Source organism: Rhamphochromis longiceps, linkage group LG1 (assembly GCF_057381845.1).
Source record: "Rhamphochromis longiceps isolate RC_006_pf linkage group LG1, R_longiceps_female_GT1.1, whole genome shotgun sequence".
NCBI classification, from domain to species: Eukaryota; Metazoa; Chordata; class Actinopteri; order Cichliformes; family Cichlidae; genus Rhamphochromis; species Rhamphochromis longiceps.
Genome location: NC_140557.1, coordinates 13,822,980 through 13,848,965, shown reverse-complemented (window position 1 = coordinate 13,848,965; position 25,986 = coordinate 13,822,980). Strand labels below are relative to the sequence as shown.

General features: G+C 37.9%; 1 protein-coding gene across 2 annotated transcripts; it reads right to left on the bottom strand.

The window, feature by feature from the left end:
• Window positions 1-14,113: 14,113 nt before the first annotated feature.
• On the bottom strand, window positions 14,114-16,760 carry LOC146678428 (uncharacterized). Of its 2 annotated transcripts, XM_085410964.1 has the most exons (7): window positions 16,611-16,755; window positions 16,252-16,414; window positions 15,625-15,790; window positions 15,438-15,507; window positions 14,856-15,030; window positions 14,561-14,726; window positions 14,114-14,408 (listed from the first exon to the last, which is right to left on the bottom strand). In XM_085410964.1, exons 3-6 carry the CDS (start codon window positions 15,670-15,672, stop codon window positions 14,561-14,563), a joined length of 459 nt encoding a protein of 152 aa, XP_085267090.1. In that variant the 5' UTR covers window positions 15,673-15,790; window positions 16,252-16,414; window positions 16,611-16,755; the 3' UTR covers window positions 14,114-14,408. The 2 variants fall into 2 exon arrangements, with proteins under 2 accessions (XP_085267090.1, XP_085267088.1); XM_085410962.1 differs by lacking the exon at window positions 16,252-16,414 and having other exon boundaries at window positions 16,611-16,760.
• Between the last annotated feature and the right edge of the window lie 9,226 nt (window positions 16,761-25,986).

Sequence of the window (25,986 nt, the reverse complement as noted above, 5' to 3'; positions counted from 1 at the left end):
AAAAACTACATTTTCAATTGCGTATCATCTGCTTAGGTAATAAAAAAAGAACGAGTACGTCTCACTTACACCCACAAAACTTACTTAGACCTCTAAAAAGAATGAGGTTGCCCAATCAATAAACTCCTGGCGAAGAGTAAGGCCACATTTCTTAAGGTCTTTATAAAACACATATTTCTTCATGAGATTCTTAAAGGTCCTCCATTAAGCTTGATTAATTAATTAACCTTGTGCTAGTTTTAAATGACCTGCCTGAGATGAACATACCAATAATGATAACCCATTTACTTAAAGGAAAGAAACAAACGTTGCCTTAAGAGGGCTGTTGGCAGCACCTGAAAAAAGTGTTTAATTTGAGCTGGAGGCGGAGGTGAGAAAAACACTTGCATGTTAACCACGCAATGTCTTTGCATTTATTTAGCAACAGCAACAAGTCTTAATAATGTTTTAGTTTAAGATTGGCTGCAAATACCAAACAAATCAGTTTTTAAATAAAAATAAAAACATTCTATGCAAACCTGTTATAATTACTTTGTTATCATGTTATCAGCGTCCTTCAGAACAGGTTACTGATCGAGAGCATGTCTATCTTAGAGGTGTAATTCTTTAACTGCTATGATTTAAACGTTTATTAATAAAAAGATCAATTTCCACTAGGTTAGTGGTACAAAGAGTAAAGCATGAAATTTAAAGATTGTGATAAATCTACAAACTCAGTCTCTAAATGCAATGCTGTTCAATCTTTAAATATTAAGAGTTCATAGTCTGTTAGTGTAAATAGTAGGACTATAGCCTGGTGTACAATTAATATAGATTTGTATATTTCTATCATTTAGCAGGAAGTATGTTTTATTTGTCTAAATCTACTAAATGCAATAATATTCATACACATTTTACATTTTAATGCCAATGAACTTTAATTTCAAAAATTTATATAATCAAAGACTGTTTCTGTGTTCAAGACGATTAATAATCATTTAGAATAATTGTGTCTCCTGTGGATTTTTCAGAAAGTTTGATTAACTGGTTATAAATTCTTAAAATAATATCTACTATTTATCCTTCACTGAAAAATCCTCATTAACAGCTGCATAAATGTAAAGCCAAAATTAATAGCCGGGGGCTCTAAAGATGAGAGATACTTTGGAAATTCTTTGAAATATAATACATTTTCTTCTCACCTAATGTTTCAAAATGAAGGTTGGCTGATCCCAGGCCTTTAATTCTTAGCAGATGTGACACAGTCTGATAGTATTGCCCCATAGTAAAAGTGTGCTTGCAAGTGCCCTCAAAAGCGTATGTAACATGAGTGTTTATGTTCAGAGTATGAAGTCAAGCAAGAAAGTTACTGTTGGCACCTGTTGCATTTACAAGGCCATGTTTAATTCTGTTTATGTGTAATGGCAATTTTTGATCATATCACATAAGATTCCTTTGGTGCCAGAGTCCAAAATCATGAATTGTTGAATTATAAACCTCTTTGTATGTTAAAATGTAGCTTGGTTAACTGTTAAATTTATATGCACTTTGCGGGTCTGAATTTTAAATAAGAGCACTTCCCCCAGATTTCTATGAACTCTGCCTCAGCATCAGTGTGCGTGACAGATACCTAAATCGAAATAATCCTAGCAACAAGGGAGATGACAACATTTCTCAGCAGAAACAGCTGTGCTTGAACGATAACTGAGTCATACACTGGCAGGAAGCACGGGGCTTAAATTCCCTGACTTCCTGTCCAAGTTTGACACCTAAAGAAGGGAGAGAAGAAGATGGCATTCGACCCTGTCACTTAAGCTTGTGAAACTGTGCGAAAACGAAGCAAATATCCACTGACAGGCTCATGTGTACACACACAGAGTCACTCATTTTCTACATATTTCTGCATTTGATTCACCACCTGCTATTTTAAGACATTTTTTGCATGTAAAAAAAAAAAGCTGTGTACAATATAACTCAGATGAGTGTTATGAAGAAACCAACCTGCTCATAACACACACACAACACAGCATTAAGCAACAAATACAAATCAAATGTTATTGAATTAATTAGGTTGTTAAGGTAGTATTGTTAGTGTCCTAACATTTGGTAAATAGCACAAAAACACAAATCTAAGAAAGCTACAGCTGGTTTTATGGTTGAGCAGAAGTAGCATGTTTGTTGTCTGCTACACCCCACACACTGCCCTTCTGTCTGCAGTGAGCTCTGCTGTCAGATAGAGGTAATGTACAAATGGCCCGTGGGCCACTCTTGCTTGTGCTGTTGTTGGTTGCTCAAACGTTTTAACAGACAAAAAGCTCAAGCAAAAACGAGTGTTAAAAACAATGAAAGTGTCCACTCAAGCCACATTCTGTGCTTTTCATAATATATTTTTTTTATGTTTGAGGTGTTTTTTGTGGTTCCCCAGTTACCGGTGACCTCTGCTGTTGCTCCTTCCTCTGTTCTATCCCACACATCAGCCAATCAAGATCTGGAAGTCAGGACTGCACAGGAACGCATCTTGGGAGGGTGTAAACCCACGTTTCCCCCCCCTCTGTCCAACCGAAAAAACTGGAACATTTGTGTGACTATAAAACCAGTTTATGATGAAACTTCACCAAATCTTTGACATTTCATGCTTATGTTAGTTCATGTAATATTTATTGAAACATTTAAGACAAAACTGCAAATATCTAGCTTAAGCTATCATTAGTCTGGGGGTGCAAGTCTAAATATTATTTGTATCTATCAAATAGCTGTTGTTTTACTCTATGCAAAATGGGCCCTAAAGCAGAGGCTGTTGCAAAGACTGTACAGCGTATAAAACATGGATAGAGTTGCCACATCAGAAAAATTAAGGTCAAAATAATTTGCACTCTATCTAAAGACCAACAGATGGTGATAGCTGTGGTTGCAAAATGACATACATTGTATAGTCCAGGCTTGACCAACTCCAGGCCTCGAGGGCCGGTGTCCTGCAGGTTTTAGATGTCACCCTGGGTCTACACACCTGAATCAGATGAGTAGTTCATTACCAGGCCTCTGGAGAACTTCAGGACACGTTGAGGAGGTAACTTAGCCATTTAAATCAGCTGTGATGGATCAAAGACACATCTAAAGCCTGAAGGACACGAGCCCTCGAGGCCTGGGTTTGGACACCACTGGTATAGTCCTATAGAAACCCATGGAATATGGCTTTCTGTTAAGTTCCTGCTAGTTCACTTGCTCAGCCACTCAATTAATACTGAATTTGGGGAAAAAAAATCTATTTTGTAAATCTTGGTTATACTATGCTTGAAGTATGATACATTAACACAGCTAACATAAACCAATGGGTGATGTTTTGAAGCCTCGAGATAAGTGTTTTTCACTGTCATCACCTTGGTGGAAGGTACAAGGATGTGTTGTTAGGCAATGAGTATGCAATTTAATCTTTTATATTGTCTGCGGCAAAGACCCAAATGTTGTACTACACCCCAAAACTCTTTCGTTTTTATTGTAACCTAGCAACCACTATCAATACAGTACACAGAGCGATCAACACAGAAGAAATAGCCCATTATTGTTCAAATGGTAAATGGTAAATGGCCTGCATTTGTATAGCGCTTTTCTAGTCCATAGGACCCCAAAGCGCTTTACACTACATTCAGTCATCCACCCATTCACACACACATTCACACACTGGCGATAGCAAGCTACATTGTAGCCACAGCTGCCCTGGGGCGCACTGACAGAGGCTAGCTAAAGGCAGTGTTTCATTGCCTTTCATTGCCATATTTACTTCTTTTTGCATGCAATGTTCTGAAACACGTTATTTTACAAAAAGGAAGGTAGAAAGGAGTATCTCTGCATTCTTTGAATCCTAATTGTTCTGCATGTTAACTTTATGGCTAATAGCTAATAGTAGTGATGAACAAGCAGAGGAATAAAGCCACAATGATAGAAACATCAGGAACAAGGAACTTGAGAAGCTCGTGAAACACCAAGGGATGAGAGAAGAACAAGTGAAGATGTGGAAGATGAAGGTTACAGTGGTCTCCGTGTTAATCGTGACACTTAAAGCAGTGGACCCCCCCCCCCCCCCCCCCCCCCCCCCCCCCCCCACACACACACACACACACACACCCACCCCAGACTAGGGAGGGGTTCCAGCAGATTCTAGGAACGACATTTGAGATCTTTATCCAGAAGAGCGGAGTCCTAGGGACACCTAAGATACTAAGCAGGATCCTCAAGCTTCAAGGACTGGTAGAAGACCTGAGCTTGAAGAACAAAACAAAGGCCCCAGCAGGGTGAATGAGGAATTTATGGTTTATAATTAGACCTGCAGTGAACAACACCAGTGTGCCTCTTATTTTCTCTGCAGACCAAAGAAATTGTTTACTTTTACACTGTAATCACAGACTAAAGCCAAGCCAGGCTCTGAAACTACCCTTGCCTATGAACCTGAATATGTCTCTTTTTTTTCAGGTCATTTTCTTGTGATGTATGGTTACTGCAAGTTTTATCAAGGGAGTAAGAGTCTTTCACAGTATGTTTACTTTTCTGCTCCAAAGCGCAGCCTGTGTAACTGCTACTATGATAGCAGGTAGCGGTGTTTGGGGATTTGGGATAACATACAAAACAGACTGTATGTATGTGCATGTTAATCTATACACACCTAAAACATCTGCGCTGAAGATGAAATGGGGTACACACCCATACAAGATGCAGAGCATTGTGTGGTGCATTATGCTCTGTGTCAGTGATAGATAGGGATGGGAAGTGATAAGAATTTAGTGACTGTGATTCCATTGTCTTTTTATTTTTTTTATTTTTTTTTTGTGTCCCGTTTGGATCTTTAGCCATCAGAATTGTTGTCTTAAGGCCAAGAAAGATGCCAAGCGGATTTATTTTACCAAGTGGATCATCATGGCCTTGCCATATTGGTCCATTTGATTGACCTTTATTATAATTATGAATTTATTTTATTTTCAGTTGCTACAAACGGGACAGACATGACTGGGGGATAGGACAGGGAGAAAGAATGAAAGAAAGAGAGGGAGAGAAAGAAAACCAAAGGGGAGAAGAGACGGTGAGAAGGGGGGGAAGAAAGAAAAAAAAACAGAAGAGAAAGCAAACAACAAAGAGCAACATAATAAAAAAAACGGCACCATCACAATAAACTAGCTAGCAGTAAATATCAGTAGATACTAAGTAATAAACTATATTGTGCAGCACGCAAGATAGACAGCGCACAATGTGCTTTGAGGCAGCAGCCAAGAAAGCTGTAGTCCGCGTCTGTGAATACCCGTGTGTACACCTGTGTGCATACCTGTGTGGATCAGCATGCTTGCATTCCAAAGGTTTCTCCATGTAACGATCTGCTAGGGAGTGTGGGGGGGCCACAGCCCCATCCTCCAGGGTATGAAGCAGGTATGGAGGAGATCAAAACTCCAGACATCCAGAGGCCCCCAGAACACAAGAGACCAAGGAAGACCAACAGAGGGGCAGCCGCGCCACTGTCCCAGTAAGAGCTGAGGAGAGTCCCAGATGAGGGCTCACTCAGCAGCCGCGGAGCAGAAGCCAGGGGGAGTTGCAGTGGCGCGCCCGTGAGCTCCGCCGGCAGCCAGCTGTGCCTGAGTGACCGAGCCCCAGGCCGAGAGGCCGGGGGCACCCCACCTCCGAAGTGGCCCGAGCAAGCCCCAGGCTCCAGGCCCTGATAAGCGGCCGCCAAGGAGTGAGCCGGTGTGTACCCGGACGCCCATCCCCGGACACAAAGAACCACCAATGCACTGACACCTGAGGGAGTCCGCCACTGGCAGGGGAAGTAGTGGTGGGTGGAGATAGGCCTCCAAACCTTGGAGGGCCTGAGATGTCCCCTAAATCCATTGTCAATATCACTTATCGATTCTCTTATTGATTTTCATTGGGTTCTCTTTGGCTTTACTTTGAAAGTGACCACCATTGCTGAGCAGCATATCAAAGACATTACATTTTTGAAAATGCATTGCATGCTCTGGGTCAAATGTTTGTGCATGTTGGAGGTATTTGCCATCTTTCTTGTGCTCAGTGTTGGGGTCATTACTTAAAAAGTAAATATTAGGCATATTACACAGAACACTTGTAAGTTATTATACTACTTGTTACATTACTTTCTTGTTATTCTGTAAAATAGCTAAAACACACTCCTGATTACCAGTTAACAATGTAAACCAGAGGCTACAGCCCCACACACCAACCCAAGTCCCAATTCTGTAATCTTTCGATTAGTATTTCTGTATGAAGACAAAGCTGAAAACCAGCACAAGGACACTTTAAAGCAATCACCACAGACACTTTAAAGCAATAACTAGCTCTAATTAGTTAGAGCTAGTTATTTCTAATTAATTAGTCAGGCTGCAGCATGATGTTCATGAGTTTGTTACCTGTTGAAGTACAGGTTCTGGCTGTCAGGTTGGGGACAGTCTTCACTCAGCTTTAATGTCCTTCTGGGTTCTTGGCTAGCTTAGCATTAGAATGCTGTCTATGCAGGTTCTTGCAAAAAGTCAAATATGTTTTGGCACCATAATGCAGCTGTTTCTGTCCGGGATGCAGTTCCCACTTTACAATCGCACTCTCGTGCGTTTGTGTATTATAAAAAAGATTATGTCCATCCATGCTATAGATTGCATTGTTATTTTCCTCCTCCGACACACAAATTAAAATCAGCAGATTGTTATGCATGTTTAAGTGGAACCAACAAGCAGATTAACAATTCCCATCCCTAGTGATAGATAAAGCAGAGGAGGAAATCATGCAGAAAGGTTATGTACAATGGTTGGTTGCCCAGAATGTAAATGTTAATCAACTTATAGACAGAAGTTGGATTTTTACTCACAACACAATATAATAAAATAAAACCTTCATAAAACCTATGCACTTATGTATGTAAATGTGTACAACTGCAGATGTAACTGAAAACCAAAAGAGTTATTGAATCATTGAAGCTCAAATAAGATTATTTAATTTAATATTTAATGTAAATAATGTTATTTGAGAAGTATATGCATAAGAATTTGTTAAGAATTTATTAATTACATTAAATAAAGGTTCAATAAAAATGGAAAAGAAAAGTTCTAAATATATTAATATAATTCTTACATCAAGTATAAGTAGCTTCTGTTGATGAAAGGGTAATGGTAATGCTGAAGTACCTCCAGTAGCCACTCAAGGCTGGTTCCAAAAGCTAGCCAATCTAGCTGTCTGCTAAGTGTCACTTATGCTAATCTCAGTCACAGGACTATGTTTGTGGTGTTGGTGCCTTTGGAACATTTTTACTGAAGTTATCTGACAAAAAACGTTTTACAGAGCCTGCTACTAACAGTACTTATAAATCCCTGGAAGTCTAGTACTTTATTATATTGCTTAGCTCTAATTAGAAGGTGTATGTGCATCCATGTAGTCTGGATTACAAGATTGCTAAAATTAGCTGCTATCATTGCATTTCACCTTGTCATGCAAAATGGCAATATTTTCTCCTAAACAGAACTGGATTGACAACAGTCAAAATGCTAAACTCAAAATGGGAGTCCACAAAGAAATCGGTGAGATCAAAGATCTCTATATTCTTATATGCATTCTATGGTAAAGAAATAAAGAGGATTAAATTGCTGCCTAATCAAAACTCATACCTAATCAGGGCTCGCAAAATCGCTAGCCTGACGTCCCGGGGCTAGCGATTTTAGACAAGCTCTCTCAGAAAGTTGTCTCCCTGGCAAGTGCTACACACAAAGCACAACTACATTAGAACCACTTTTCTTTGTGCATCTGTGATGTGCGATCGGCATTCATTATATGTTTAGGATTTCTAATCATAGTACTTTTGGAGACTGCAGGGAGCCAAATTTCAGAGTGTGGTGGGTGCTTAGTAAAAGCTGGGTTTGGCAAAAACTATTGTGTTTTCTATGTGCTCTGTGCTGGCACAGAATAGAACACATTGCTTGGCTTCCCTCTGACATCTTAGAGCATTACAGTATAAATCTGCATTGACAGTCTGACCTTAGGGAACGCGTTCCCAATGCAAACTCTATTAATGCCAAGACACTGAACATGCTCCTGGTTGTACTCCTGAACTCATCTTACCCTTCAGAAGACTTTTTTGACAATAAGTGCTGTTCAGTCTCTGGGTCATGGCTCGAGACCAGCTGTTGTGACAATTTGACACAGAAATTAATCTTTGCTCTTTGACAAGTTTGAAGTCAAGGGTTTTGGATGCGTATATGCAAGTGGACAACTATGAGGAACTATGAAGGTGAGTGCAGTCATATTTAAATCAGGTTTAATTAAAATGTAATTTTAATTAAAAATAAGTAAATTTCATTTGTGGTCAAAGTTGCACAATAATAATTTGGATATTTCATGTTTTTTTTGTGTGTTCATTTTTTACATTTGAGCTTGGCAGATTAGAAGCTTCATAATTATATTAGGTACTATTTGATCTGAATGTAATTATTTTATGTGTGAATAACTTGTGACAAGACAAATTCTGATTTGTGAGTGTCCAAGCATCCCTAATATGTTGTTCTGAAATGCTGTGAAGAGATTGGATGTATGTATAATAACTTCGTGTCTTTGACGGAGGAGAAGAAGATGGCCCATGTACGGTAAAGCCCAGAAAATATGCAGCACATTAGTATACATTAATGTAGTGCACCACATGTGAAGAAGTTAGTGGTCAAAAATGTGTAGGTGTTTAAAAATCTGTGTAAATTTCAAAATATATACCTTTTCAAAGTCAAATGGCATGACAATGTATATCCTCAAATAGATAAAGGGAGGAGAAATATGTTGACTTCTGTCCCAATTTTGATAGCTAAGCATGAGGTAATGTGTAGTGAAGTGTCATGACTCAAGTCCACAAATTCAGCAAGCCTTGTGATACTTAAGAGTGTGAAAGGGAGCTAGTCAAAAAGTGTTAGAAAGTCACACCAACGCACCAAAACACTATCTTCTAAAATATTTCACACCTAGTCATCAAGATAGTGGCATGCCAAAACAACAAGCACCTTGTTAACACTTTATTATTACTCAACATTTTTCGGTGCTGGCCACCAGCTTCACTGGAACTGGGTATCTTTGTCTACACACATTTTACAGAAATCTTCACCTTTCTGCATGGACCCGCTGTGCACCTTTGTGGTTTCACATGTGTGGACTCAATTCAACACTTACAACATAGTAACTGTGGATCCACGCCCACAAATGTAACATTTAGTTGTCAGTCTCTATCTTGCAAGCACATGCATACATGCAACACTCTCCTACACAGAGAACCATGCTGTGTGTTAAGCGGCGGGACCCAGATGGCAGCCACCTGGTGTGTGCTGATGGGCTCCTGCGATGGCTTCGGACAGGATATGGACACACACACAGATGGTGACCCACTGAGAGTGGACGGGAGATGGACGTGCTGACTATTGATTTGCTCAGATCAATGCTTCACAACCTGGTCATCTGACACTGGGGGAGTTGCACCCACAGAGCTGGCACACTGGCTTGGCACATTTGGCACACATCAGTGCATCTATGCAGAGCACAAGTCAATGAAATTCATTTCAGTAATATTCAGTAAATATTTTGCAGCCTTGGGAAATGCTTTAGTGTTGAACACATTTTTTATTGCCCTCATAACAAGTTATGCCAGTAAGGGCTTTGCCAATATTAATCATGCAAAAATATTTGTTTTAGCAAGTTAAGTAACAATTTCTCACAGAAACACATAAAAAGTACAGAAATGTGAAAGTTAATATCTACAATAAGTATAGCAGTAAAAAAGAAAAAAAAAGTTATCAGTGTTTAATGGTTAAATGTCCTTTGCATGATCTCAGATATATAGTGAGCAATTACAGGCATTAGTACCAATCATTTCCATTCATTTTTTCCCTTATCACTATTTATGTGTTACAATAGATTTTATTTGTTCTTTTGGTTATCCATTCTTCATATAGACAAACAGATCAATATACTTAGAGAACTCAAACCATCCCCAGGGAATTCAGAACAGGGGATGGGACAGAAAACTGACCCTACATAATACTATCAAAACCATAAAGTTATCCTTTATATACCACAGAGACATACCATGTATGTTCTAGGTTCATGACCTTTTCAGTGTCCCTGTGAGAAAGTGCCTGTGGGTATTCTGTAATCTTAAAGTGTTAAAGTCACAGTGGGAGAAAATGATGGGGCGGATATGTTAATTTGAAGAGGTAATTAATGCTGAACACCAAGGAAGTTTCTTGGCTTATTAATTATGTACTTTGTACATACTAAAATATCCTCCTATCCTAAAAAAAAAACCTTACTAATTAGTACACCCCCAAAAATGTGTAGAATTTCTTCTTAGGTGCTATAAAATAAGACAAATAAAGTTTATGAAACCAAGCCAAGATATCTTTTAACCTTGCTGTCATCCCTCCCTCATCGTTCATTCATACACCTTACAGACATCTTTTCATGACTGTATAACCCTTTTTAAAAGCATGCTCAGGCATTTTAAGTGTTTTTTATTATTAATGTACTTGCACACTGTGCTTTTCAGATTGTCAGTGTTAATCAGGAAACCTCCATCCCTCTATTCAGAGGGCAAAATAAACACTCTGCATTCTATGTCAGCAGCTGAATTACTTTAACTCTGTGCCTATCTGCCAACAACATAGACCAGTTGTCAAGGTTACCACTGGAATACCTCATTATTCATAAAGGTCATTCTGGGTTCAGCCAAGCTGAAGGAAAGAGGGATGAAGTCAGTTGAATTCCTTTGCATGTCCAAAGTGTTTGTTCAATTCATTGTCAGAATTTGTGTTTTGTTTTTTGTTGTTGTTGTTTTAATTAATGACCTATGGTCATATTTAATAAAGAAAACTTTTGTCTTTTATTCACATTAATTAAAATGTTCTTTAATCAATTCTATTTTAAATGTCTATTTTAGAATGGTATTTACTCTTAATTATATTTAGTATAGGTACTGAATATATAATACTCTATCAGATTTTGTAAAAAAAAACTATACTGTACAAAGACTGTAGATTGACATGCATCTACATGCTTGTCTAAAGGAAGCATGTATAATGTCATTTCTGTTTAATGAGCGCTGAAACCTGACTAAAACTCTTCAAATAAACCACATGGAGTCCACTATGAGTTAACTTGTCTATTTAGAAACAAACAAACAAAACGCAAGTAAATTGGTCAATGTGCAGTTCTTTCACACCATACTTGCTCATCCATATCTTTTTGGACCTTGCTTTGTGCATTGGTGCACAGCCATGTTGGAACATGACTGTCCCCACAAAGTTGGGAGCATGAAATTGTCCAAAATATCTTGGTGTCCTTAAGAGTTCACTGGAACAAAGTGACCGAGGACAACACCTGACAACATTATTTTTTAGTATCTCCATGGATGCTGAACAAAGTGCCTCATACACTAGACCCCACACTAAAATCTGCACTACACTTGGCACACTATAGTCAGACAAGTACTGTTCTCATCGTAACCACCAAACTCAGACTTGTCCATCAGACTGCCAGACAGAGAAACACAATTCTTCACTCTAGAGAACAAGTCTCCACTGCTCTAGAGGCACTTGGCACTTGCATAGCACTTGATGATGTAAGGCAACTTAGCCTGGAAACCCAATCCATGAAACTCTATGCCCTGTTCTTGAGACACTCTGAAGGACACGAAGTTTGGAGGCCTGTAGTGACTGACTCTGCAGAAAGTTGGTGACCTTTGCACACTAGGCACCTCAGCATCCACTGACTACAGTCTGTGATTCTACATGTCCTAACACTTTATAGCTAAGTTTCTATCATTCCTAATCACTTCCACTTGTTATAATATTGCTAAAAGTTGAAATTTCAAAACTGGGCTTGTTACACAGGTGGTATCCTATCCCAGTGCCAGGGTAGAATTCACTGAGCTCCTGAGAGCGACCCATTCTTCCACAAATGTTTGCAGAAGCAGTCTGCATGCCTAGATGCTTGATATTATACCCCTGTGGCCATGAAAGCGATCGGAATGCCTTTATTCAGTGATTTGAATAGGTGAGTAGATATAATATAATGTAGCTTTAGAAATGTTATAGCATCTAAGAGACAGACATGTTTCCTTGTAAAATATATGATACTCTTTTTTTTCTTTTTTCTTTTTTTTAAAGCAACCAAATAGAAAAACTCAGCAGAACCAAGCACTTCAGGTAACAGGGTTGCTGTCTACTTTGCAACTCTATTTTAATGTGGCAAATGAATGTTACATCAGCTACTGTACTTATGTCCAACTTGCATGACTGAATGTTACATTGTTCACACTCAATAGTTGTGTGTAATTCAACATAAACCCAGGAAATATCCCAGGATATTTTAACAAATGCAACTGCAGCATTTGAAAAGTGGATTTACTGTCTACTACACACTAGATCAGTACTTAATGTGAGGAGAACTGGTCTTGTAAAGTCAGACTGTCAAGAGTTGGGTTTTTTTGTTTTTTCAGATAACCGTGCAGGAAATGCATCCACAGGACTAAGTCCGAACAACAATGAATGCCCAGAATGTGGGGCTTCCACTCAAATGACAAAGACAAATACCTTCAACAACTTTCTTTTCTGTTTTTTTTATTTTATTTTTGCCGTTCATGATGCTAATCAGGGACCCATTGTTCTAAACCTGCCTCAGAAACTTATATTTCTTTAGGAATTAGGTTAGTAGTCCATGCGGATTTATTGCATGTTCAGCTTAAAGCTACGTAATAATGGCACTTATATTTGACAGCACAATTTCTTACATTTTGAGTCATACGCACAACGCTGGACATTTTAGTCATAAGCAACTGATAAAATAAATCCCTACAATTGCATTATTCCTTTGGGAACAAAGCAGTTCTGTACTTTCAATTTTGAACTACGTAAACCAAAATACCCCTTAAATGTCACAACGCTCTCCTTGATACCCTTCCCAACCCCTGATACTCCTTCTGCCTTAATGTACCCCAGCCCTTTATTCTGCTTTCACACTCAGTTTCCTTTCACCCTCCACTTAAACGTATCTTGTGCAGATCATTAATAGTTAATGCAGGAAAGACATATACACAAACTACCGTGACCTAAGAAAATCTTTTTTCACACAAACATCAGACACAGTGAGATTTCATGTTCTCCAGCCTGCCAGTTTCCTTCTAGAAAATCAAGTAATTTGCACTTGTTGTTAGTGAGTGACCATGCACTACTAAATTAAAAAGGAGCAAGCAAACAAGCAGTGCCACATTGATAGTGCTGCTTGTGCAAATTATCTCCTGCAGTGAACTACAGTATATGAATTGACAGAATTTGTTATGGTGAGTGAGGTTTTTTGGTTTATGTTTTTATAACTCCTAATCTAGGTCGATCATGGCTCATGGCTCAAGAGTTGGCAGTTCATCTTGTAATCGGAAGGTTGCCGGTTTGAGCCCCGGCTCGGACAGTCTCGGTTGTTGTGTCCTCGGGCAAGAGACTTCACTTGTTGCCTACTAGTGGTGGTCGGCGGGCACGGTGGCGCCAGTGTCCTGCAGCCTCGCCTCTGTCAGTGCACTCCAGGGCAGCTGTGGCTACAATGTAGCTTGCCATCACGTGTGTGTGAATGTGTGTGTGAATGGGTGAATGACTGAATGTAGTGTAAAGCGCTTTACAAATACAGGCCATTTACCATTTATTCCAATGTGAATTAGACATTTTATTGTATTTTTACAGTAACTTACTGGCAACACTATTGCCAGTAAGTTACTGTAATTACTGATTTACAGTATCTTTACTGTTGTGATGTTTTACAGTTCAACCACTTTACTGTAAACATATATTACAGTATAACAGCTTTACTGTAAACGTGGTTTACAGTTAGAAAGACTTACCGTGATTAAGTTTTATAGTATCACTGTACTGCAAATGTGGTTTATGGTATAACACTGTAATTGTGTACAGTATAATTTGTTTAGACTGTAATTGTGTTTTACAGCATATAAAATAATATTAACATTCATATTCAATATAAGAACATTTACAAAAAACAATATAATTCAATAAAGTAGTCTCAGAATAGTGAATTAAACCAACATTTATTGTTGATAAATTTTTTTAACAAGAAAAACATTTTTCAACTGAATAAAAACAATGTCAATAACCAAAATAAATAGAAGCATACATGAAAACTACACAGTCCTTCACCTTTCTGTGTCTGATTTTTTTTAAGGAAAACAGTTTTTCATTCCACTAAAAACAGGACAAACCCACCAGCATGAACATTAAATAAACTATTACAATTGTAAAACAAAAATCATTTACAAAATTTAATAATTATCAGTGGGTCCCAGGAAATAGAATGTGACATGGGATTTAGATTTCCGTTACCAGGATGGTCGGGTTCAGCGTAGTCTTTATCACCACCTGTCAAAGACACATCATCAATATTCATGTTTGCTCAGGTTATTCACTTGTTCACATCTGTCTGAGATCATTCATACTGTTGTATGGATGTGTGTACAGTATGTATATAATTATCAGCTATGTAAAAGATATTATCATCTCTGTATTCTTACCTAGTTGGAAGTCCTCCATTCAAACTCAGAGAGCCGCTGGAGGAAGGTGGTGATCCGAGGGCTGATGCTTGTAACCTTCCTCTTTACAACACAACCTGTCTTGCGGCTTGTACCAAGTTTTGAAGGGCATTTTGTTCCCATGTCTGGATTGATCCTCACAAAGAACCTTTTAACGGAAAAAAGGCTGCTTTAATTTCAAAATTAAAACATACATTACAGCAATCACCTATATGTTTCTGCAACTGTAGTCAAGCTATCACATATATTTCATTCTTAAATGGTGTAAAGTATTTACCTCTGTATCATCTCCAGTGTGATGGACGCTGACTCCTGATACTCAAGGTTGAAAACGTAGTATGACGCAAAGAAGACAGCAAGGGTGCTGGCAAAGTCATGCATCTGCTCAGGCTCATAAAATGTCTTGCCCTCCAAACTGATCATCCAGCGGCTTGCAGACATGAAATTATTCCCTAAAAACAGACAAGAGTCCAATAAGACGATGTGCTCACCCTTACAAATAAGGTTTCCACAAGAATGCTGGATAGCAGGCCTCACACTGTACAAAAATAGAATCCACACGGTTTGCTGCTATTTCTCTTATTATTTATTATGTAATGAAAATTATGATCAATTACAGGAAAAAACTGCCTAATGTTTTGGCATTTTGGCCTGTGCTGAAATGTTAGGCTGTTTTTTCCTGTTGGTCATTGTGTATAATAAATAATAAGAGAAACAGCAGCAAACTGTGTGTATTCTATTTTATACAATATAAAACAGACAAATCCCTGTTAAGTAAGTTGTTGTGGGTACAAATACCACAATAATTACATAGATTTTTTACAAAAATATTACAAGAGGATTGAAACTATTTACTTACCAAGCGCTATTACCCTTGGTGTGATGGGTAAGGTCATCTCTCTCTCAACAGACATCTTGGTGGAAAAAGCCTTTAAAACACAAAAGGAACTGATTTGAATGATGATACCCAAAATCATTGAAATATTTTTCCTTTGTTTATGTTGACAGTATTGAGAGTGCATGTGTAAAATTTTAAATATAATTACGTCAGCCAAGATGAAGATTGAGTCCTCTTTTTCTTGGAAGTACTTCATCAGAAGAAGGATGGCTGCTGTGGCGATCTGGTTGTGGTTCAGCTTTGCACTGTGCACTCAAGTAGCAGATGTTCAATCTCCTTGTTCCACTGAAGTCTCTGGCTTGCAATGCACCACACTGGGCGGGAAAAGACAGAGAGACAATTGTTAATTTAATGTTGCATTTATTTAACCCTTGAAAAATATATTTACATAAGTAAATAAAAGAAAAAAAAAACACACAACCCATCTTTTCCAGAATAATTCAACTAATTGCTCTTTTGACCAACCTAACACAGACGTTACATGGTTTTCCTATGAAAAAGACCCTGGAAGACGTTGTATTAAAGGAAAAAAAACATGCTCCCCTTCCCACTTAAAAAAATAATAAATATTAAACTTAGGTTGGAGTTCCTCGCGCCACCAACCTAATGTTATATTAACTTTTTAATGTTGTGTACTGTAGCTCACACAAAATTAAATAAATCAGGCTAACCTACATGAGCAAGCTCAAAACTGGATAAGATTGTTTTAGCAGTCTCTAAATTTCCAAAAAAAAAAAGTTGTCTTTCTTTATTCTCATTAAATGTGTATTTTTACCTGCTGCTTTAGCTGAAGCTAAATGTCCCACTGTTAGCGTGGCCAGCTTCTCAATAGTCATAGAACAGAAGCGCAGGAGGACAATGCACCATACTCGGCGGGAAAAAGACAAAGACTGTCGTTGCGCCTGTGTTCCTCGCCGATCCCCGTGGAAAATATATATCTAAATATATATTTAAATAAGAAAAGAAAAAAACACACACAACCTATTTTTTCCAGAATAATTCAGCTAATGTGCTATTTCGACCAAGCTAACACCGATTTTAAGCCCCCCCTCCCGTCCCCCCACACACAAAAAATATATATGCTCTTAAGAATTAATAAACGAGTATGTTAGGTAGGAGAGTCCTTTGCATTACCTTATGACGTCCCGTTTGCAGTTTCCACACAGAGGTCCAACAATAACGAGGTGCAAAATCTTTTGTCCTCTCGAGCATATCGTAATGAAGAGTTAACAAAGTTGGCCTGTCTTTCCTCTCCTGTCAATCACTGGATCACAGGTCATGTCAGTCAGGATATGGAGTGGTGGTTGGTAGACGTAGGTGGGTGGGCGGGGCCAGCATGCATTCAGTGTGTGTTTCACTAAGTTGGGTTGACTAGTTCCCAGAAGAGTTCTGTACATGTTGCACGTTCAGTAAATGAGCAATTCAGTTACTGCTCGACTGAGAAGCCTCCGCCAAATTATTACAATATTCTCCACTGACTGAAGTTCGCCTTTCTGCGTCTTTTTTAAATAACTTTATTCACTACTTGTCACAAGTACAAAATTACACAAAAACAGACAGCAGCAACAACCTAAGTGAAATCCAACAACAGAATAGTGACAAGTAAAAAAATTAACAAAAGGAAATGTGAATCTTGTTCAGGGTTAATCAGAGATAAGTGATGGAGATGCAGCAATGTGAATTCTGCTTTTTTTATTTGTAGTTAACCTTATAGTCTTTACATATGAATGGAAGTCAATTAAGAAAACACAGAATTTTGGGAGAGATTTGGAGAACCTTGCTTTATAAAATTTCCCTACAAGGAGGCCTTTCTGCATTCTTTCCCCTCTCCCCAGGAGCAGCTGTCACTTGAATTGATCTCTATGGCAACGCAGTGGCAAGCACACATTTGCAGCAGCTGTGCATGTGCATACAACTGCATGCAGCAGATTAGATGATCAGAATTCTTGAACCTTACACACAGGCAAGTCCCCTAAAAAGTCAAAACCATAATACTTTCACTGGTATCATACTGACAAATGGCATAGGTTGGAGGAAAATCTGGAAATAGTTGGCAGTGAAAGAGTTAAAATGTAATGCACTATTGCAACCAACCACTGAAAGAGTAAAAATACACAAACAGTATGATGAACCATTCAAATCACATAATACTAATGTGTTAACGGTAGGTATAACTACTACCGCAATTTTAAAAAATACAGTAAGTAAATGTAAATAAACTTAATATACCCATAATGCAAAGCAAATTACAGTAATTAACTGTAGAAATGTTTTCAGGTTAGTTACTGGGCATTTTGTGGTATTTTACTGTGAAAAATACAGCAAAGGTTAACATACCTAATTTTGAAGAAGATATGATTTTTATAAGTACAGTAGGTATTGTCTGGACTCTAACTCCAGATAATTCAATTACTAAATGGTACTGTAATCTTACAGTTGACATCCTTTATTAAATAAATATTTTGAGTATGAGTAATTAATTAGATGTGGCAGTACCTGCTCAGCCTTATCCTCTCAAAACTGTCATTATAGGCTGTAAGACAGATAGTTGAGTGGCACTTATGACAAAATGTTGTTATATGACACACAAGAACAAATCATAATATGCCCTTAGAGTGGACACCATGGATGAGCTGATTAATTAGAAGTGCAGTACCTGTAACCTCAGCAGCTCTGGTGAACTATTCTGTGTCATTCACAGCTGACTGTCCTTATGGTGATCAGCTGAAAAGTAAACAATAAAATGTCGTTTTCATCGCATTGTTTAGCACTCATTATTTATTAAATTAGAAGCATGTAAGCAAATCACAGTTAGGCCATATATGAATTTTGACTACTTCGGGCAGTTTAGAGCTCTTTACATTCATTTCTATGGGGTCAAAATTACATCCACTGTGGTTCTAGGTTTAAGCAAACATATTTTTTTTTCTTTTGATTCCACACACTCCAAAATTCTGTATTTGATGAATAAGCCTATTTTAGAAAAAGTCAGAAGCCCATCATCTCATATTCCCAAGTTAACAGTATTAAATTAATTTGTATTAAGCATAGTTTTTCCTACATTGTCTCCTATTGTCCCACTGGTGTACTGCTGAAAAGTTTAGTACAAAACTGGACAAGTAGTGCACATTGAGGTCACATGTCCAAACTCAACTTGCCTCTCTAACTTTGTCTCCAAATTGCTCAACCTGAGCTGTCCCTCTTATGTACTTATTCCTTCTGACCTACACTTCTATAATTCTTCATCAGCCATCAAGTAGACATCACATCTGTAGCTCACTTTCTTGCTGATCATCATCTCTCTTCTTAAACTTGCTTCAACAACTCTTTCCCATACCTTGGTATTTCTCGTCAGGTTTATGCCTCTGTAGTTACTTGAGCTCTGCACCATTATCCTTGATCTTGAGTCAAGTAGTGTGGTCAACAAGTCCACTGCCCTGTCTCCTAGACATCTTACCTCCATAGTTATGTCATCAAGATCAACTGCCTTTCGACTCTTCACCCTCTTCATAGCAGCTTAATTTCCTCCTTACTAATCCTCTGCACTTCCTGACTGTCTTTCATCTGTCCTCCACAGTGTCTCGTATTTTTTTCCTTTGTGAGCTCCTTAAAGTATTCTTCCCACTGACTCAGGCTCCAGACTCACAGACGGAGCAGGATCCACTAGCTCGAGTTCTTGACTCGCAGACGGAGTTGGACCCACAGACTTGGGTTCATGCAGCGAAGGTAGCTCTAAAGAAGCAGGAGAATCAGGCTGAACTGCCTGGGGCTGCTCAGTAGGCTCTGTTGTGTTTAGGTGTTTGCCTAAATCTTTTAAGTACTCACATACTAGTCAGTTGTTGCCTATGAACTTCAGAGTCCACTTTGAGATTCATGTTTTAACTTTTATAGCTCTGCATGGACAAGCATCAGCATATATGACAGAACTTTCATATCCATATGTCCCCAGCAGGTCACTGAAACCTTTGCAACAGAAACGGGAACTCTCTCCCTCTGAGCTTGAGATCTGTGAACTCAGTGGTCTCTTTCACAAAGCAGTTAAAACTCATCCTTTTAAACTTGCTTTTTGGTAACTTTGTTTTAATGTTTTGTCTTTTTTGTGTTGTACCTTAGTGATATTTGTCATGAAACATGCTATATAAATAAATTGTACTTATTTGCTGTTAGTTATGTGAGCAAAAACTCTGAAAGCTTTTGAAAACATGTTTCTAACTTTAGTTTGGACAAGAGGAATGGTGGGATACACACACAGTTGCACACACAAAGCACATTATATATGTGCCTATATATGGGTGGTTTCTATTAGCACTCCATGAAATGACCTTTGTGAGAAGCTGCTTGGCTGTCCATTAGATCAGCAGCTTATCTATGTTCCAAACCTATTCTATTTCTAAAAAGAAGGGAATAATCATGATTAAACTTAACTTTAATATTTACTTCTGACACACTGTTTGGCTCAACAAGCATTCAAGAATCAATCTTTAATACTAACTGCTCTAAAAATAGTCACTGCTGACATTATGCTTTTTCATTTTTAGCCTGACTCAGATGTTCAGAGAAATAGCCCTGCAAACACAAACAATGAGAAGATGAAGTGGCATCAGCAGATACCTAATATTGGAAGCTGATTGTCCATTAAAATATATATGGTTTATAAATGCTATATAGGTTAAAAGTTGAATATAAGCCTCATTTTGTGTCTTAAGGAAACCCAGGAGGGTCTATGGGTCAGCCAGGCATCCTAGCACTTGTGAAAAGGACGTGATGGGCAAACAAATGAAATCTGAAACCCAGCTCTTGCTGTGTAGTCATATTTTTATATCAGAAAAGAACATTAAGTGTCTTCTTTATACCTGACCGAGATAAACATTTTTACATCACTCACAAAGTTACACAGTCTAAATCTGATCAAATGGTCTTCTACTAATCCAATCCAAATTTCATTCCTATACTCATAGTCTTATTTAATAAAATCCTTTTTCCTTTGGCTTTCCCAGTGCTTTACCCCTCAGAGTTGCCTGGACGTCAAAAATATTAATTTTATTTTTCAAAATGCATCATATGACAACAAAGTTTCACAGAAAGTTTACAAAATAAATATAAATTAGGGGGGCAGGGATAGCTCAGTAGGTAAAGTGGTCGCCCCATGATCGGAAGGTCGGCGGTTCGAATCCACTTAACGGCTACCCTGAGGTACCCCTGAGCAAGGTACCGTCCCTACACACTGCTCCCCGGGCGCCTGCTTAGTGGGCTGCCCACTGCTTCACTGAGTGAATGGGTCAAATGCAGAGAAAAACAAGTAATTTCCCCATGGGGATCAATAAAGTATCCATTATTATTATTATTATTATTAATTAACTGATAGTATTATGAAGGTATGTGGTTTTGCCTTAAACATACCAATATTAAAAACTACTTAGTTTACATTTAAGATAACAGTTTGCATGGGTTGACTAATAATTCCTCAGTTTAATTCTTTCATTCAGAGTTTCTCGTTGGCCTTAGAAAAATTAGACAGTATCCATGGCAGTTTAAAGTCTCCTCAGGAGGTTGATGTGGTCATGAATTTGGAAAAAAAAATGCAGACGGCAGATGATAAATGTATATTGAATGGGAAGTAAAGCAATGTATAAACTGACTAAATAAGGCAGAAGATATAAAATTAATATTCCATTTGTATTTTTTTTTTTAAAGTTTCAAGTACACATTTGTATTCTTAAACATCCCTTCTGGTGCACCTATATCCTGGTGTAATAAATAAATAAAAGCTGCGGGGAGGGGGGTTCTGTTGAGGGACTTTTTTTCAGCTGTCCCCACCACTGGTCCAAAAGGTCACTGAGTCTTGTTCACCTATGTGATGATTCATAATGCATGGTTGTTATCATTTACTTTAGGGACTTCCTGTGCCACTCATCCCTCTCTGCATGTTACAGAGAATCCATAGGAGAGAGGAGATAACCAAGTGTAATACACAGATATCCTCAAGTTCCCAAAGACAAAAGAGACTCTTTATGGATAGATAAATTAATGAATTAGGCTTCAAGCTCTGAAATAAGCTGTTTTCCTTGCAAGCATGAACTTAATTACCCCATATATATCATTTCCCTCCTCCTAAAGTATTGTTTTAACTGGTAAACTAAAGACAAATGTTACCAAATTGTTGCTTAAGAAAAAATAAATAATTTGATAAATTAGAGCACCAAAAACATATTAGAATTAGGTCATTACAAGTTGCAGGACAGATTACTTTATCAATATTTGTAAACATTCAAATATGTTGCCCTACCCTACAAGAAAGAATGGCAAAAAAAAATTAGAGGTCAGGTGTATATCCAAATCATCATACGGACAGTTCAGGGGTTGCCTCAGCATGTAACCTAAACACAAGGTCTTAGACCCTCACTTGGATGGGATCAAATGTGCAAGTGTGTATACACACATATGTGTTATTCTGTGTGCAAACTGGCTGCATGTGTCCATGTGTCAGGAGACCCTGGCACCTGCTGATGAAGAAATCAAGGCAGAGAATCTTCCCCATGGTCACAAGCTGCCCTTCTACCCCAGGAATCCTTCACACCAGTCTGTCATATTGGCTGGTGGTCACTACCCAATGCCCAGAATGTGATTAGAAATATGCTTCTCTCTGTGTCTGTATGTCTGCAAATGAGACAGACAGTAATTCAGTGTAATGTCAGAATGTTCTCGTTTCTCCTTCTCGACTGTTCCTTCTATCTCTCTTTTTCCTGTAGTGTAGTGTTGTGTGTGGTCTGAGCATTTCTAAAAGCTGCCTGTGGGCCAAAAGATTGCAACCATTAAATATAGCTTTGGCTTTTCGCTTTCTGTACAAAGATTTCTCTGGATTACCCGAGTCATTTAATGATGCAACGTTACAAGTGATAATGTATTCTCCAATTTTTTTTTCAAATTTCATCTTGAGAAATCTTAAATCAACATATTGCATTAAATTTAAAATGAGCATAAAAATAATATGTTAATAAAAACCATACATTTGTGTCAAAATGAAATGAGAAAAGTCTGTTCTTCATAATCTATACTCCCCCACAGGCATAATAAGTGTGTCTGTGTGGGTGCATCACAGATACATGCTTTAATGAGCCTCTATAATGTCAAAGCACTTAATTGTTGATCCAGTTATCCTAACAATAATTATTTTCTCTGCAAGTGGCAAAATAATTTATATTGAAAACAAAATTAGAATTAAAGGATAGGAGGCAAACTATGCTGTGTATCAATGGAACCCATCTGATTTTCTTCCTACTTTTGTATGACTTGTACTTTATACAGCAGTATGATGACATTACCTTTAACAGAGCTAAAGTCTAATTTTGCATGCATTGGCAAATACTGCATTAGTCTATCATGATATGATTTAAAAAGTTATAATTATGTCATGGAAAAAATCTGGGTTTGTTTCTTGACATTATTATATTTTTTAATAGATTGGAAAGAGTATTAATCATGCCAATCTAAACCTTTGAACAAAATGCACTAGACGTTGTTTTCTTTAAATGAAAACCCAAATGACCTAAAAAGGAGAATGTTGAACACTAGATTATATAAAGGCACATTGTAGTTTCTCAGTTCGAGTAACACAATGCAGTCTCAATAAACTGAAGAACAAAAGTAGATGGAAAAGGAAAAAGATAGCTTCAGCTCAGAAATCATTCCCCCACAACCCTGTTTAATTATATTGTGCAGCCTGATGTGCAAAGGTGTCAGAAGAGCAGAGAAGCGGATCCTGTCCTAATGAATGGAAACAGATGGGTGAGACAGCAAGCAGGGCTACCGCCAAGAACTGGGGTGGCACGGTAGCAAAGAGAGTGCCAGGGAAAGAAAAAATGCCAAATGAAGATAAGGAATGATGAAGGGAATGGATGTTTTGTAGCTTGGAATAGAATTTTCTACATCTTTGAAAAGTATAGTTATTTTATTTCCAAAAATGTAAGTGTACACAAATAATACTGTGATGGAAGATACTACTTTTTCAATGATCCAGGTGGCCACTGAGAGGCAGAGCAAGATTTGCTGTGTGCCCTGAAGTAACAATAAAATCATTAGTCAACCCCCCCCCCCCCCCCAAAACAAACTGTGAGCCAGTTACCACTGTTGGAGCATAGTGCAGTGGTTTCTGTCCATCACCTTGTGGAGTCATCTACAAGTTGTAGATGGCAACACCATTTTCCTTCTGTCATTCTTTCCTTCTTTTTCAGAAACGACATTCAGCTGATTGCATAAGCAGTCAGGAAAAAAAGCACAATTGATGTGTTTTTTTTATTTCTATACATGGTGCGCAGATAACTAAAGAGCCTTTGTAATGGAACTAACAATATAATCGTAACTCTGATGTAATTAGTGAATTTAGTACAGTAACATTACATACTGCATTATTGAAAAATGTAATGTGATCATAATAACACATTACTTTGGAATCTGTTACACCCAACATTTGTTGCTTTTAAAACAAGCTTATTCTAAATGCTTTATATTCTGTTTAGTCTACAGTAACGAATCATATTCTCCAAAGTCAAATGTTATTAAGTACAAGAAAAGCAAAAGTTTCAGACCTGAGCATGAACGCCAGAGTGGGCTACATATTGAGGTGGATCAGTGTGGATGGTGTGATAAACTTTCAATGTTGTACTTTTAGAGTAGGTCATTTTTAAACTGGGTTTTTAAAATTTGTTTTAGCCAACTGTAATTTTAAAAAGTAGGCAATAACCTGTACGGTTTTACTGTTTTTACACATTCCTATTCCTATACACAAACCTATCTGTCAAGATTATAAATCACTTGGCTTATTTGCTAGTGCCACCTCTTTTTTCATAGGAATTGGTGTGTCTATAATAATGCATGGATTATAACTGATCTCAGAGCAGTGAAAAGAGATTCAGCATAGCACACTGGTCTTCTATCAGTTTTCCATCAGTCTCCCATAACCAAGCACAGGTTTATGTAATATTACTTTAGCTTTCCTAGGTTTTCATTTTACTTCTCTGGACAAGCACTGCTTTCCTTGCTTGTTCTGACTGAACTCTACTAAGCAACAATGTCATGGTCATGAAGCACAATGCTTACTCAAACAATGGAGACTGGTATTTACTTCTAAACTTCCTACAACCAGTAAACTACCATTACTTATGAGTCCTTACCAAATCTTTGCTAACACCATTATGCTACCCACACTAAGAGCCCCCAAATCAGCGGTCCCCAACCTTTGTTGCGCCACGGACCAGTTTAATTTAAGACAATATTTTCATGGACCGGACTTTGAGGTGTCACGGATAAATACAACAAAATAAAATGATACGACCAAGACAAAAAGTGTGGTATTTTGCAAATATAATAATAAACGTGAATTCGCTGTGTAATTGTGTAACTTTATTAGCAGCGTCCTCTTGCACCAACAACATTGAGAGTAACATCCTCCTCTCTGCCCCTTAATGCTCTCTGCTCACTATGGTAACATGTAAATATTTATTTCAAAATAAGACACACAACTACAACACAGGAAAAGACCCAGGGAAACCAAGTTAACAATAAAAACCCTGAAAATCACACCCGAGCCTCAACTCTCGCAGCCCGGTACCAAGCGACTCATGGACTGGTAGAGGTCCGTGGGGACTGCTGCCCCAAATCAACCAAAACTATACGCCTGTCTTAAATTAAGTTTTATATTTTTTTAAAATTGTAATACAAAACGTAGCTGTGTCACATCATAAAATGTACATTTTTAACAGTTTTGTGTAAGGAAACTACAAAACATACATAGTATATTTTGTATATACTATACTATACTAACTCTTTCATATAATTCTTCCAAAATCAATTCTTTTGGGAATACGCACACAAATTGATGTGATCTAAATGTGTGAGTAAGTTCAACAACAACTAAAAGAAGCATATGAAGCATATGCAACAATAAAACAGGTGTTTACAAGCACATAGCTGGACATAAGGTGACCTTGAAAGGTCCCTCTGCCACCTACCCTGATCCTCTTACTTGTCTAAACAAAGGGCAGGGGGTGTCATTATAGACAAGGCCTATTAGAAATTGTGGAATCAATCTTTATCTGTCAATCTATCCTTTATATCTTTGTTGAAATAAAAAAATAGATCTTTTTGTATGAGAACGCAATGAATCTATACGAGGTTGAGTAAAAGAGAGAAAATGGGAGGTGGAGGGTGGGAGAAGGCTCCCCCGAGCATTGTGAATTGGTTTTAGTTGAGTGAGTGCAGAGGATTACACTTCAGACTGAAATGGAGTAGTTGTTTAGACAGGGATATCGTATTTAAACAGAAGGATTTCTCTGCCAGACCTTTTGTTCCTGCTTAAACACACAGTTGTTCACATTTTTGTATAAATACAAGTGCTCATAAACGAAAAGTATGGAGGTAACTCAATAGAAAACTAATGGGACTCTATAACTAATATGAACTCTTATGCTGAAAATTTCCCTGTGACATGGTTTTGAACAGAATGTTTCAAAGA

Bases quoted from the DNA above. Each gene is read 5' to 3' on its own strand.
- LOC146678428 (XM_085410962.1), bottom strand. From the start codon at position 15,672: ATGAAGTACTTCCAAGAAAAAGAGGACTCAATCTTCATCTTGGCTGAC. The intron at 15,508-15,624 runs GTAATTATATTT...TGTGTTTTAAAG, and splicing joins CAATCTTCATCTTGGCTGAC to GCTTTTTCCACCAAGATGTC. The intron at 14,727-14,855 runs GTAAATACTTTA...TTCCGTTAAAAG, and splicing joins ACACTGGAGATGATACAGAG to GTTCTTTGTGAGGATCAATC.